Genomic DNA, 11331 nt, shown 5'->3' with positions numbered 1-11331 from the left:
ATAAAGATCTTCGTAGAATATGTAGGAACCAATATGGGCATCCAGGTTCTGCTATTGGTTATTGACTGGAGAGGTGTCTCGGTCATGTCTACATAGTTCTCGAACCCATAGGGTTTGCATGCTTAACGTTCATTGACGATATAGTGTTATATGAGTTATATGATTTGGTGACTGAATGTTGTTCGGAGTCCTGGATGAGATCACGGACACGATTAAGAGCTCCGAAATGGTACGGAGGTAAAGGTTGATATATAGGACGATACTTTTTGGACACTGGAAGGGTTTTGGAGTGCACCAGGTAGTCATCGGATCACCGGAAGGGGTTCCAGACACCCCCGGGAGGTCTATTGGCCTAATGGGCCAAGAAGAGGGACACACCAACCCACAAGGGGGCTGGCGCACTCCTCTGCCTCGCTGCCGGCCCTAGGGGAAGGAAAGGGGAGGGTTGGCCCCTCCTACCTTTCCCTCCTCATGAGAGAAAGGAAAAGGGGGGCGCCACCTCCCCCTGCCTTCCTCCTGCACACAAACAAGGAAAGGGGTGCGGCTTGGGGAAGGAGCCCAAGTGGGATTCATCCCCACTTGAGGCTCCTTCTGGCTGCCTCCCCTCTCCCCCCACCTATATACATGTGGAAGGGGCACCACACATAGCCCACGACAATCTCTTAGCCGTGTGCGGTGCCCCTCTCCACAGTTTCATCCCTCGGTCATATTTTCGTAGTGCTTAGGCGAAGCCCTGCGGAGATAGCATCACCACCACCATCACCACATCGTCGTGCTACCGGAACACATCCACTACTTTGCCCGTCTTGCTGGATCAAGAAGGCGAGGACGTCACACAGCTGAACGTGTGCTGAACGCGGAGGTGTCGTACGTTCGGTACTCGATCGGTTGGATCACGAAGAAGTTCTACTACATCAACCACATTACTAAATGCTTCCGCTTACAGTCTATGAGTGTACGTAGACACAATCTCCCCTCTCGTTGCTATGCATCTCCATGGATAGATCTTGCGTGTGTGTAGAATTTTTTTTGTTTTCCATGCAACTTTGCCCAACAATTGATATATGGGAAAATAATGTTTGGTCTCCGGAAGGGTTCCGGAATTCACCAGAAGGGGTTTCGGATGTTTCCTGAAATGTTCGGGTACGAAAACACTTTATTTGGGCCAAGGGGTAAAGCCCACGAGGTTTTAGGAAGGTGCAAAAGGAAGTTTTGCAGAGGCCAGGGGCCACATGCCTGGGACCTTGGCGTATAGGGTCAGACGCCGAGGACCCTAGCGTCTGGTCCTAGAGTCCGAGAAGGACTCTTGCCTTGCGAGCCAATCCGACTTTGAGGAGGCTCCAAGAAACGACCCTAGGGCTCAACATATAAATAGAGGGGCAGGGCTAGCACCTGGAACACATCAAGATTCACCAAACCGTGCGCTGGCAACCCCGCTCCCTCTAGTTCATCCTCCATCATAGTTTCTGTTGTGCTTGGCGAAGCCTTGTGGAGATTGTTCTTCATCACCACCATCACCACGCCATCGTGCTGCCGAAACTCATCTACTATTTCACCCCTCTTGCTGGATCAAGAAGGAGATGACGTCATCGAGCTGAACGCGAGCTGAACACGGAGGTGCCGAACGTTCGATACTTGATCGGGACGGATCGTGAAGGTGTATGACTACATCGACCGCGTTGATAATGCTTCCGCTTAGTGATCTTCAAGGGTATGAAGATGCTCTCCCCCTCTCGTAGCTATGGATCTCATAGATAGATCTTGCATGTGCGTTGAATTTTTTGTTTTCCATGCAAGGTTCCCCAACACGATCCTCGACCGACGAGCCACAAGGTCTCAGGTCACACAGCGGCCCGTTTCATCGGCTCACAACTCAATGTTTTCTTATATGATGTTTCTTTCGTTTTGGGCAAGTTGGTGTCTCCCTTCTGTCCGAAAAAGGTATGGGCAACAATGGCGACTCTTGCATTTAGGTCCCCTAGAGTTGTACTTTCAGTTTTTGTGGGTACTTTCTGCAAGGTGTTGTGCATCTGATCTTCTAGTTGCCTCTAGATCGTGACTACGTGTGGGTTCATAATCCAACTGTTAAATGAATGACACATAGTTTATCTTTAAAAAGAACTTCCACTAAAGGCTGAAAAAGAAGTGGAAAATGCCAATGGAGGCCTTGTCTCCAGGGAGCTCGGTATTTTAAAAAATTTGAAAGTCATTTTCAAGGTTTCAAAATTATTTTTTCCATAGAAACATATACGTTTTCCGCACGAACGCATGAAAAATCATTTGATTTTTTTGAGAAATAATCATTTGATTTTTCTGTGTTTTGTTGGCTGTACAAAAAAAGTTCTGGCCCAACAACAACAAAAATCAGCCCATCTTACAAATACGCTTTTGGCTTTTTCTGTATGCCATATGTGAAAGTATATGGTTATGAATTTTCGCACATACGTAATACACATGTGTGTCAGTGTGTGATTGTTCGCAAAAAAAAAATCAAATTTTTTCGCACTGTAGAAGTTTGGTTTTTCAAAACGATCTCCCTGAAGCTCGGCCACCCAAAGCCCGCACCTGAAAAGGAAGCTCCTATCTACCTCTCACTACGGTAGGTAGGTAGTTGATAAAACGTGCAAGCGGATGTGGTAGGCCAACCCTATTCGGCATTTAAATTCGTTACGGGAGTGCTCATTTGGTTTTCTGCTTAAATTTTTTTTCCAGTTTGCTCGTATGCCATTTGGTTTCTTTCTTTTGTTCAAAAACTATCAACGTGTTCAAAAAATCAGGAATATGTGGTGGGACCCTAGTTTCCATTTAAAATCTTGAATATTTTTTCATGACACACGAATACTTTTTTGGACAACTATCAACATGTTCAAAAAATATGTGGAGGGTATTCTTTTAATGTGTAAACTATTTTTAAAGAGACGAGAACACTTTTAAAAATGCATGAACATTTTCCTAGAAATGATGACAAATTTCACAAAATATGTGGAGGGTTTTTTAAATGTGTGAACTATTTGACGCGAACATTTTAAAAATGAATTAATAATTTCTAAAAAATTAAATATTTTTAGAGAATCACAAAATTTAAAAAAATCGAATTTTTAAATTTGTAGATTTTTTTCCAGAATTTTGTTGACACAGAACAAACGCAGATGCTCACATACATGAATGCACACTCACTTGTATGAACACGCGTGCACACACACACACACATTCTATCCCTACCCCCAAGATATTGAGCTAATACAATATCTTGAGATTGATAAAGTCACCAAAGACGTCAAATGTCCCTTCCCACTGAACATACATCGCCGAAAAGTCTGAAATAAATATATGAATATGCGAGTAAGTTTAGAACTTGAGTCCTGGTGGGCTGTTTCACCACAAGGAACCTTGCCATCTGAGCTACGCTCAGTTCGCACACTTTTTGAAATTCACATATCTTAAAGAGTGTTCATGTAAAATAGATTAGAAAGAAACCGAAAACAAATTGGACTGCAAGTGGGCTGGCATTTTGACGCACTGAACTTAATAAAGGAACTGCCAAAGAAAAAATCTTCACAGTTTCAAAAGCAAAAAAGCTTCACACAATCAGTAATTACACAATATCTGTAGGCTTAATGCAAATGGGCCGCACAAAAAGACTGCAAGGTCCATATCAGCCCAAATACCTGCTAAGTGACAAAACCCTAACTCTCAGCAAGCACCCACGATTTGCCTCAAAAAAAAAAAGCACCCACGATTGCCCTCAAAAAATAAAAAAGCAAGCACCCACGAGCCCCTGGCGGCTCTCGGCGGGGCAGCGACCGGGGCAGCATGGTGCAGAGAAAGCAGACCAGCGGCGCGGCGCGTTGTCGCGGGCGTCTTGGTGTCTCCGGCGGCCCCGGGGGCTCGGGGGCCGCGCAGAGTCTTCGTGCTGCCACCGGGCGGGACGCGGCAAGTGCAAGCCGGAGCATGCAAGCGGAAACTTCCTCCGTTGCGCGGCGGCGGGACGTGATCAGGTTTGGCCCCTCAAATCCGCGATCTCAACTCTGGAATTTTAATAAATGCCAACGTTCAGTTCACTAGTTTCACTCGAGCTATATCTGTTCTGATCTGCAGATCCGTCATGCCATTCGCCGGCGTATCTGTCATCACCAACGGCAAGCTGTGCCTTTCCACCACGTCGGACGTCGACGCCGGCGCGGCCAGCGGCTACCACCTGCTTGTGGTGGAGGGCTACTCGCAAACAAAAGAGATGGTATCCAATGGCAAGCACATCATGTCTCGCCCATTCGTCGTAGGAGGCCATCGCTGGTGCATCAGTTACGCACCAAACGGTGACAGCTCCTACAGTGCTGACTGTGTTTCTCTCCATCTTGTCCTTCTTGATGACGATGTTGCCAAGGCTGTGAAGGTGCGGTTCGGGTTTAGTTTCATTGATCAGGTTGAGTGGCAAAATCCAATATACATTCGTGAAACTCAAACACACAGCTTCTCCAGCCATGATTCTATTAGGGGCTTCGATGATGCTGTGAGAAAAGATGCCCTTGAACAATCAAAGCATCTCAAGGGTGATAGTTTCACCATACGGTGTGGTGTCATGGTCTACAGGGATCTCGACACCGTGGATGCCGGTGCCACCGAGGTGCCGCTGCCTGACATACAGCAGCATTTGAACCGTCTCTTTGAAACTAAGGTAGGTGCTGATGTGACATTCAATGTCAGCGGCGAGACAATCGCTGCACACCGATGTGTGCTTGCAGCCCGGTCTCCAGTCTTCATGGCACAACTCTTTGGTCCCATGGAGGGGGCTGCAACGTGTGACATACAGATCGAAGACATGGAAGCAAATGTGTTCAGGGCTATGCTTAGTTTCATCTACACAGACTCATTTCCCGAGATGGAGAATGATGAGGCAGAAGTTGAGGAAGAACAAGAAGTGGATGAAGTACTTTATGCAACATGGATGCAATGGATGCAAGACTTGCTTGTAGCTGCGGACAGATATGATATCCAACGGCTCAAGTTTTGCTGTGAAGAGGGGTTGTCTGAGTGCATGGATGTGAGCTCGGTGACGTCCACACTTGTGATAGCTGAGAAGCACCATTGCCAATATTTGAAGGAGGCATGCTTGAATTTCCTCAGAGTATCCCCCTCCAGTTTGCAAGAAGTAATGGCAACCAGTGACTGGGAGCATATTACAGTCACATATCCCTCTGTTTTGAACGAGCTCATTGCCATGCTTGCTGCGAAAGCGTAATTACATCTGATAATACTCCGGTCATAGGTTGTGTGTCTTACTTTTGATTCATGACATGTGGTCGTGGAATAAATGATCCTGTAAATTCAGGTATAAGCGTCAATATGGTTGATATAAATGATTTTATAAATTCAGGTATAAGCGTCTATATTGATCTGCATTGCCACACTGTGCAAGTTTCCTAGCAGTCGTTTTATACTTTTATTCTCATATATATTGCTCGGCGCATTGTCTCATGTACTACCTCTATAGATGTTTTTTGAAAACGCAGCGAACGTCGATTCAGTTCAAAGAAAACAGAGTCACCAAGATTTCTGGTTACAGCAATTCTGGAAATCTCGATCCAGTACCCAGCAAGCTTCCCCTCTGCCTAATATTTTTCCTTTGGTGATGTGTGCCATGCAAGGGGAGGTGTCGTGCCCTCTACTAAAAACATGACTTTCGGTCTGGTGTATTTTAAGAGCACAGATGACTGATGTCAATTTTGTCTGGAAAAACTTTTGAGATGGTGATGCTTTTTTTACATGTGCGGATCTATTTCTCATCTGGCCTTTATCACCGTAGCGATCTTTCTACGTTCTTGAACTAGGAATAACCATAGCGATCTTTCTATGTTCTTCAGAGATGGTGTATAATATGTATGCTTTGGTTGGCCATAACGATCATTCTTATATATGCCTTTAATACTGAACTTTCAGCTTTGCTGAGGTATATGTTAGGATCATACACTGACAGTTTCTCAAATTTGCCATGGTGTTACTCGCAAGCTCATGTGCTTATTTTGGTATTTCTGCTTGCAAATTGATAATAAAATGTTAACATTTGTAGTTGTCAAATTTTAAACTAGTTTCTCTTAGATCCAAAGCGATGTTGGAGAGGACAACACAACCAAAGTCCATCTCATCACTTGACCATCATGTCCTGATCAACTATAGTCGAAGAAGAAATTATTGTGGCTGTATTCATGGTTGTGTTGTCCTCATCATTGCAAGAGGTGTGTCACCGACCATGCTGCGTTCAATAGTCTAAAGTTCTCAACCTTTGTGATGGACAACTGATGCGGCTTTTCAAAGCCTTGGAGGTAACTCTAGCAGAGTCGTTATATTTACGACTGTCATAATGCATATAAAATGCGCTTCATATGCATTTGAAGGTTGGAGAGGCAACGCGCAAACTCTGAATCGACATAAAGTGTGCTCCATAAAATTTTCCCTGTGGGACCCGTTTATTAGTGGCTAGAAGATATCTTTGTTGCCCACCTCAATAAATTTGCCCACCTCAATCATGGATTTTTAAAAAAGATAACAACTACGATTTGAACATTTTTAAAACTATGATTCTCTACTAATTGAACTACGGGCTCGCTCTTCTCTTGAAAGTGACCTCGTAGGCCAGGCTAGGGCTTTGGCTACCGCAACTTCCACAATCACGCAGTAGACAAACGCATGTGCGTCCCGGATGCAGGATAAGGCCGACATGAGCGTGACTTCCATTTCTACACAGGCGGTCATTGAGATGCGGTCGAAGTAGGCGGGGAGGCGAGGAGCGGCCGCCAACTGATTAATCCTTATGCCCTTATGATGCGCTTTGTCCTCGACCCACTCGGAGTAGTCTCACGCCCTCTCACATAACTCTCTCTTGGTGAAGTCCTCTTCATCTCGCCGAGGAAAGATCCGCGGGGATGGCACTGTCATACTAACATGGTCGATGAGGGTGAGTGTGGCAGCGACAACAATGAGGAAATATAGGGTGAGTGTGGTGGCGCCGGCGATGGGAGCGATGAGGATTAATGTACCCGCAGATGGGTGCGCTCCAGCGGGGAACATGGGTGGATTTGCCACATACTGGTAGGGGAATGGATGTGAAACGCGATGTCGACCATTAATTGGCTTTCGATGGAAAAATGGTTGCGGCATTGGCAGGGGTGAAAGTGGTTGTTGTACAAGCGGCTGCACCATTAACTGGGTTGCGCGGAAAAGGAAGTGGTCGGGCTGAAACTTTTCTCCCGTGCAAATGGTTCAAGATGGAGGTCACTCCATATTGACACCCTCACCTCTAAATATGAAGGCTCGTGGACTCGATTTAAAGCGCCCTTTATAAATTATGCAGGCAGAGGGGTGTATGACGATTCTACAATTGCGACATTTTCAATCAAAATCATCATAATAACGATTATTATGCTGATCGGTCTGATATGAAGACCAAACTAAAGTTGCTTTTTCTTATGCATGTATAGTCTTATATGTGAATTCTTTATCGAGATATCGAAGAACATTGAGATTTAATTGACAGACGGTGTATTATACATTGCTGTAATTTTAAAGTTCGGATGGTCTTGTTTCTTTTCCTTTGATATGGTGCAATATCTCCTCACAAAAGAAATAAAGTCATCAACTTATTAGTCCCGAAAGAAATGAGGAGAATGTTTTGAAAGCGGCATCGAAAGAGATCGCACAAACTACGTAAACGCCATGTAGAAGACGGAATTCTAAGTCTAAACCCCCGGAAAAGGGCGAGAAAGAAAGGCAGGCAGCATTAGGTTCCCAGCCACCTCCCCGTCAAAAAAAAAAAAAAGGTTCCCAGCCACCTCGATGCAGCACCAAATACGGCGATGCGGCGCCGTCGCCTTCGCCGCGCTCCGGCGGGTCCGCCACTTCCCTCATCCCACCGCCGCCGCCGCTGCACCTCCTACGGCGGCGTGGAGATGCCCTTACACTCCCCGCCTCTACTCCACCGCCGGTGAGCACCTCCCGCGTCTCTCCTTGCTCCATGTACAGTATGATCTATCTCCGCTTCCTCCACCCCTTTAGCTTGGGGTTTGTGTGCGATAGTAGAACTGCGCCGTGTATCCGCTACGGATTTGCGTATTTTATGTTTAGGTTTCTCTTTTGACATTTCCGCAGCTTCAAGAGGAGAAAACCTTTCTGGCTCGAGGAGGGGGAAAGAAGTCCAATAGGTCCTCTCACTTCTTTTTTTATTTGAGTACTAATTTTGTTTTCCCCAATTTTGTACCAGACATGATCCAGCAGCTGCCTGCAAACCTGGTACAGATCATGGAGCAGAGAATGAAATTTATAGAGCAGAAGAGTGCATACCTCCAGGAGCAAATCAACCAGGTAATTTTGGATGGAAGACCTCCTCTTTATGCCTCTTGTACACTTATGTTTGTTCCTAAGGTGGTAAGGTGACAAAATAAGAATAGTGTTGTTCTTGATCCTTGTGTAAGAACCAACACAGCCATACTGTGACTATCTTTGGTTTGATTTGGGTGTGGTGTTAATGAAGTCAGCCGGCTGCCTCACCGGAGGAATACTCGAGGGCTAACAAGGAGTTCCACAAGCTGGAGGGCACAATTGAATTGATCAAGGAGCTGCGGTCAAAGCAGAAGGTGAAGATCCCATCACGTTGTATATTGTCTGGCTTACGGTATGAAGGGTTGTGAGCATCTCTTCATTGTTAGTAGGAAATTGAGGGATTAACATCCTTGGTGACAAACTCCGTTGAAGATAAAGACATGCGTGAGATGGCAGCTGAGGAGCTCCTTGAGGCTGTTGAGGAGGAGAAACGACTGCAGCATGAGTTGTTCAGAACTTTGCTTCCGAAAGATGAAGCTGATGAGAGGGACTGTATACTGGAGGTGCGAGCAGGTAAGACAGACCCTGTCCTCTCCATCAATATAATCCGTCCTTTTAGTTGCCTGCTTGTGTTTGCTCATTTTTATCAGGCCGGTAGTGGTTGATGATGATATACTGTTGCAGGAACTGGAGGAGAAGAAGCTTCTTTGTTTGCTATGGATATATTCAAAATGTCGGGTGGATGTTCATGTTTCGCCGGATCAAATGTCTGTTGTGACCCTTGGTCTGTCTTATTAACTAACTTGATTCTTCTATGTTATAGGTATGAGAAGTATTCCCAAAATAATGGGTGGAAATTTGATACTATTGACATAATGGAGTCTGCTGTAAGAGGATACAAGGTACAACTTGTTGGCAGTGTTCTGTTGTGAATGTGCACATGGTTAATCACTACAGCATAAATATCTCAATGATCTTGTACACACAGAATCTCTCTGAAGTTCTAACTTGCATTATTCTTCCACACTAGGAAGCTAGTGGGACCATTTCAGGCCCTGGGGTATACGGGAAACTTAAATTTGAGAGTGGTATTCATAGAGTTCAGGTATGATAAGTTGATAACAAGTCATTTTTCTGTTATCCATCACATTGGTCTCCTCATCCTTTCAGTTATTTGACTAAATCCTATTCATGGCAGCGAGTTCCAGTAACTGAGAAATCTGGACGTGTGCACACTAGTGCTGTATCAGTCGCTGTTCTTCCTCAAGCGGATGAGGTTGGAATTGGCTATCGCATTTCGATAGCCCCCTTTTCTTCTGAAATCCTTTCTTTTTTCATCTCTGCAATTTGTGGCATGACTAGTAGTTCTAAAAATCGCTTCTGCAAGAGCAGGTTGATGTCCAACTGCGTAATGAGGACTTGAGAATTGATACCTACAGATCAGGTGGCTCCGGAGGCCAGTCTGTCAATACGACTGATAGTGCTGTTAGGATAACTCATCTTCCAACTGGAACAGTGGTTGCAATACAAGATGAGAGATCACAGCATCAGGTTGGAACACACACACTAATCTGCTTTTGCCATAGATTTCACTTTTAAGTCAGAAAATGTATGCTTGTGTTGCTCAGTTCTACATTTCAACCTTGTGTTTGCTATGGCGTTGATGTGTGTCATCTTTTTTGGCTTGTCCATTCATAGCGTTGATGTCATTAGCATAGACTTAAAAAGATTGCTTCGCTCCCAGTGAACTGTCTGTACATCTCATGTCCATGATTATGCGTTGATAAATGAGTCTGCTCCATTAATTTTATATCTCTGTAGAACAAGGCTAAGGCTCTCAAAGTTCTCCGGGCAAGACTATATGAATTGGAAAGGCATAGGCTCCATACAGACCGGTCGAAGCTCCGATCAGAGCAGGTACCTCACTATTCGTTAGCTTCCCATATCAATGCAATTGATGGGATCACTAAGGCCTAACCTTGTTGTAGATTGGAAGTGGTGACAGGTCTGAGCGCATCAGAACATACAACTTCCCACAAGGGCGTGTCACCGACCACCGTGTCGGGGTCACGCACCACTCCATAGTGGACGTCATGGAGGGAGAGAGCCTGGACGTCTTCATCGAAGCGCTGCTGCTGCAAGAAGAGATGGATGCAATTGCTTCGTTTGCTTCGTGAGCCCTAAGTTTTGTGGATTTCTTCGTGGAGCGACAAACCACATCATAAACACACAGAACACTGAACCAACGAAGAGAGGAAACTTTAGGATTCACAGTGTATTGTTCGTCTGTTCTGAGTTGTCATGTTTCTCCGATCCTTGTTATCTTGGGTTATGGTCTTTCTTTCGTTGTTTTGTGACCAGCTGTTGGTTCTCATGTTTTCCCTGTGTATTTTCTTTCGGGTTAATCCCAGATTTTCTGCGGTTTCTTCTTTGGTAAAAGAACTGCCTGGATCTTTGGTCACCTTTGAATTGAATTGAAATGCTAAATTCTCTTAAAAAACTAAATTAATGTGGAAGCCGAGGGAGAGAGGATCCTGGGCAATGGGGGATTTGTTTGTTGTGCCTACCTTGATTTTGTAAACAATAAAAATAAAAATACATTTACGCATACAACTTTTACCACTGTTTTTTTTTAGGGATCATGCAACTTTATTCAATGAGTCTTGCTATGCGTACGACTCTTGCTTGTCCGGTTTCATACAACATAGCAGATCAAGCCGTTCAACTCTTGCTTGTCCGATTTCATACGACATAGCAGATCAAGCCGTTCAACTCTTGATCCAAATGGCAGCACACCACTAGACTAGGCATTGATCCAAATGGCAGCACACCACTAGACTAGGCATCGTATAGTCGGACAGAATAAAATCATACGCACAGTAGTTCCGTTATTCAATGATATTAAGAGGTGCAGATACATGATCATGCAACTTTTACTACCGTAATCTTTTTCTTTGGCGAGATTTTTTTTGATTTATTCATCTTTAATCGTGACAGTATAACGAACACTAGAAATAA

At 44.7% G+C, this 11331-nt stretch overlaps 2 protein-coding genes across 4 annotated transcripts; both read left to right on the top strand.

The window, feature by feature from the left end:
• The first annotated feature begins 3740 nt into the window (after window positions 1–3740).
• LOC123087728 (BTB/POZ and MATH domain-containing protein 1-like) lies at window positions 3741–5377 on the top strand. The gene is made up of 2 exons (XM_044509828.1): window positions 3741–3998; window positions 4099–5377. Exons 1-2 carry the CDS (start codon window positions 3814–3816, stop codon window positions 5237–5239), a joined length of 1326 nt encoding a protein of 441 aa, XP_044365763.1. The 5' UTR covers window positions 3741–3813; the 3' UTR covers window positions 5240–5377.
• Window positions 5378–7751: 2374 nt separating this feature from the next.
• Window positions 7752–10774, top strand: LOC123110836 (peptide chain release factor 1, mitochondrial). Of its 3 annotated transcripts, XM_044531462.1 has the most exons (11): window positions 7752–7978; window positions 8255–8355; window positions 8529–8627; window positions 8703–8886; window positions 8998–9046; window positions 9137–9215; window positions 9344–9418; window positions 9512–9589; window positions 9706–9864; window positions 10135–10230; window positions 10302–10774. In XM_044531462.1, exons 1-11 carry the CDS (start codon window positions 7831–7833, stop codon window positions 10488–10490), a joined length of 1257 nt encoding a protein of 418 aa, XP_044387397.1. In that variant the 5' UTR covers window positions 7752–7830; the 3' UTR covers window positions 10491–10774. The 3 variants fall into 3 exon arrangements, with proteins under 3 accessions (XP_044387397.1, XP_044387396.1, XP_044387406.1); XM_044531461.1 differs by having other exon boundaries at window positions 8998–9215; XM_044531471.1 differs by having other exon boundaries at window positions 7805–7978; window positions 8143–8355; window positions 8998–9215.
• Window positions 10775–11331: the final 557 nt, after the last annotated feature.

This window comes from Triticum aestivum, chromosome 1B (assembly GCF_018294505.1).
Source record: "Triticum aestivum cultivar Chinese Spring chromosome 1B, IWGSC CS RefSeq v2.1, whole genome shotgun sequence".
In the NCBI taxonomy this organism is placed as follows: domain Eukaryota; kingdom Viridiplantae; phylum Streptophyta; class Magnoliopsida; order Poales; family Poaceae; genus Triticum; species Triticum aestivum.
Note: the sequence above shows the minus strand (reverse complement) of the source record. Positions and strands in the feature narration are given on the sequence as shown.

What these genes read in the sequence shown, in the direction of transcription:
- LOC123087728 (XM_044509828.1), top strand. Translation starts at nt 3,814, where the DNA reads ATGGTGCAGAGAAAGCAGACCAGCGGCGCGGCGCGTTGTCGCGGGCGT. An exon ending in CGGCGGCGGGACGTGATCAG is followed by an intron (nt 3,999 to 4,098) that starts GTTTGGCCCCTC and finishes TCTGATCTGCAG; the next exon opens with ATCCGTCATGCCATTCGCCG.
- LOC123110836 (XM_044531461.1), top strand. Translation starts at nt 7,831, where the DNA reads ATGCAGCACCAAATACGGCGATGCGGCGCCGTCGCCTTCGCCGCGCTC. An exon ending in AGCTGCGGTCAAAGCAGAAG is followed by an intron (nt 8,628 to 8,702) that starts GTGAAGATCCCA and finishes CATTGTTAGTAG; the next exon opens with GAAATTGAGGGATTAACATC. An exon ending in CGAAGCTCCGATCAGAGCAG is followed by an intron (nt 10,231 to 10,301) that starts GTACCTCACTAT and finishes ACCTTGTTGTAG; the next exon opens with ATTGGAAGTGGTGACAGGTC.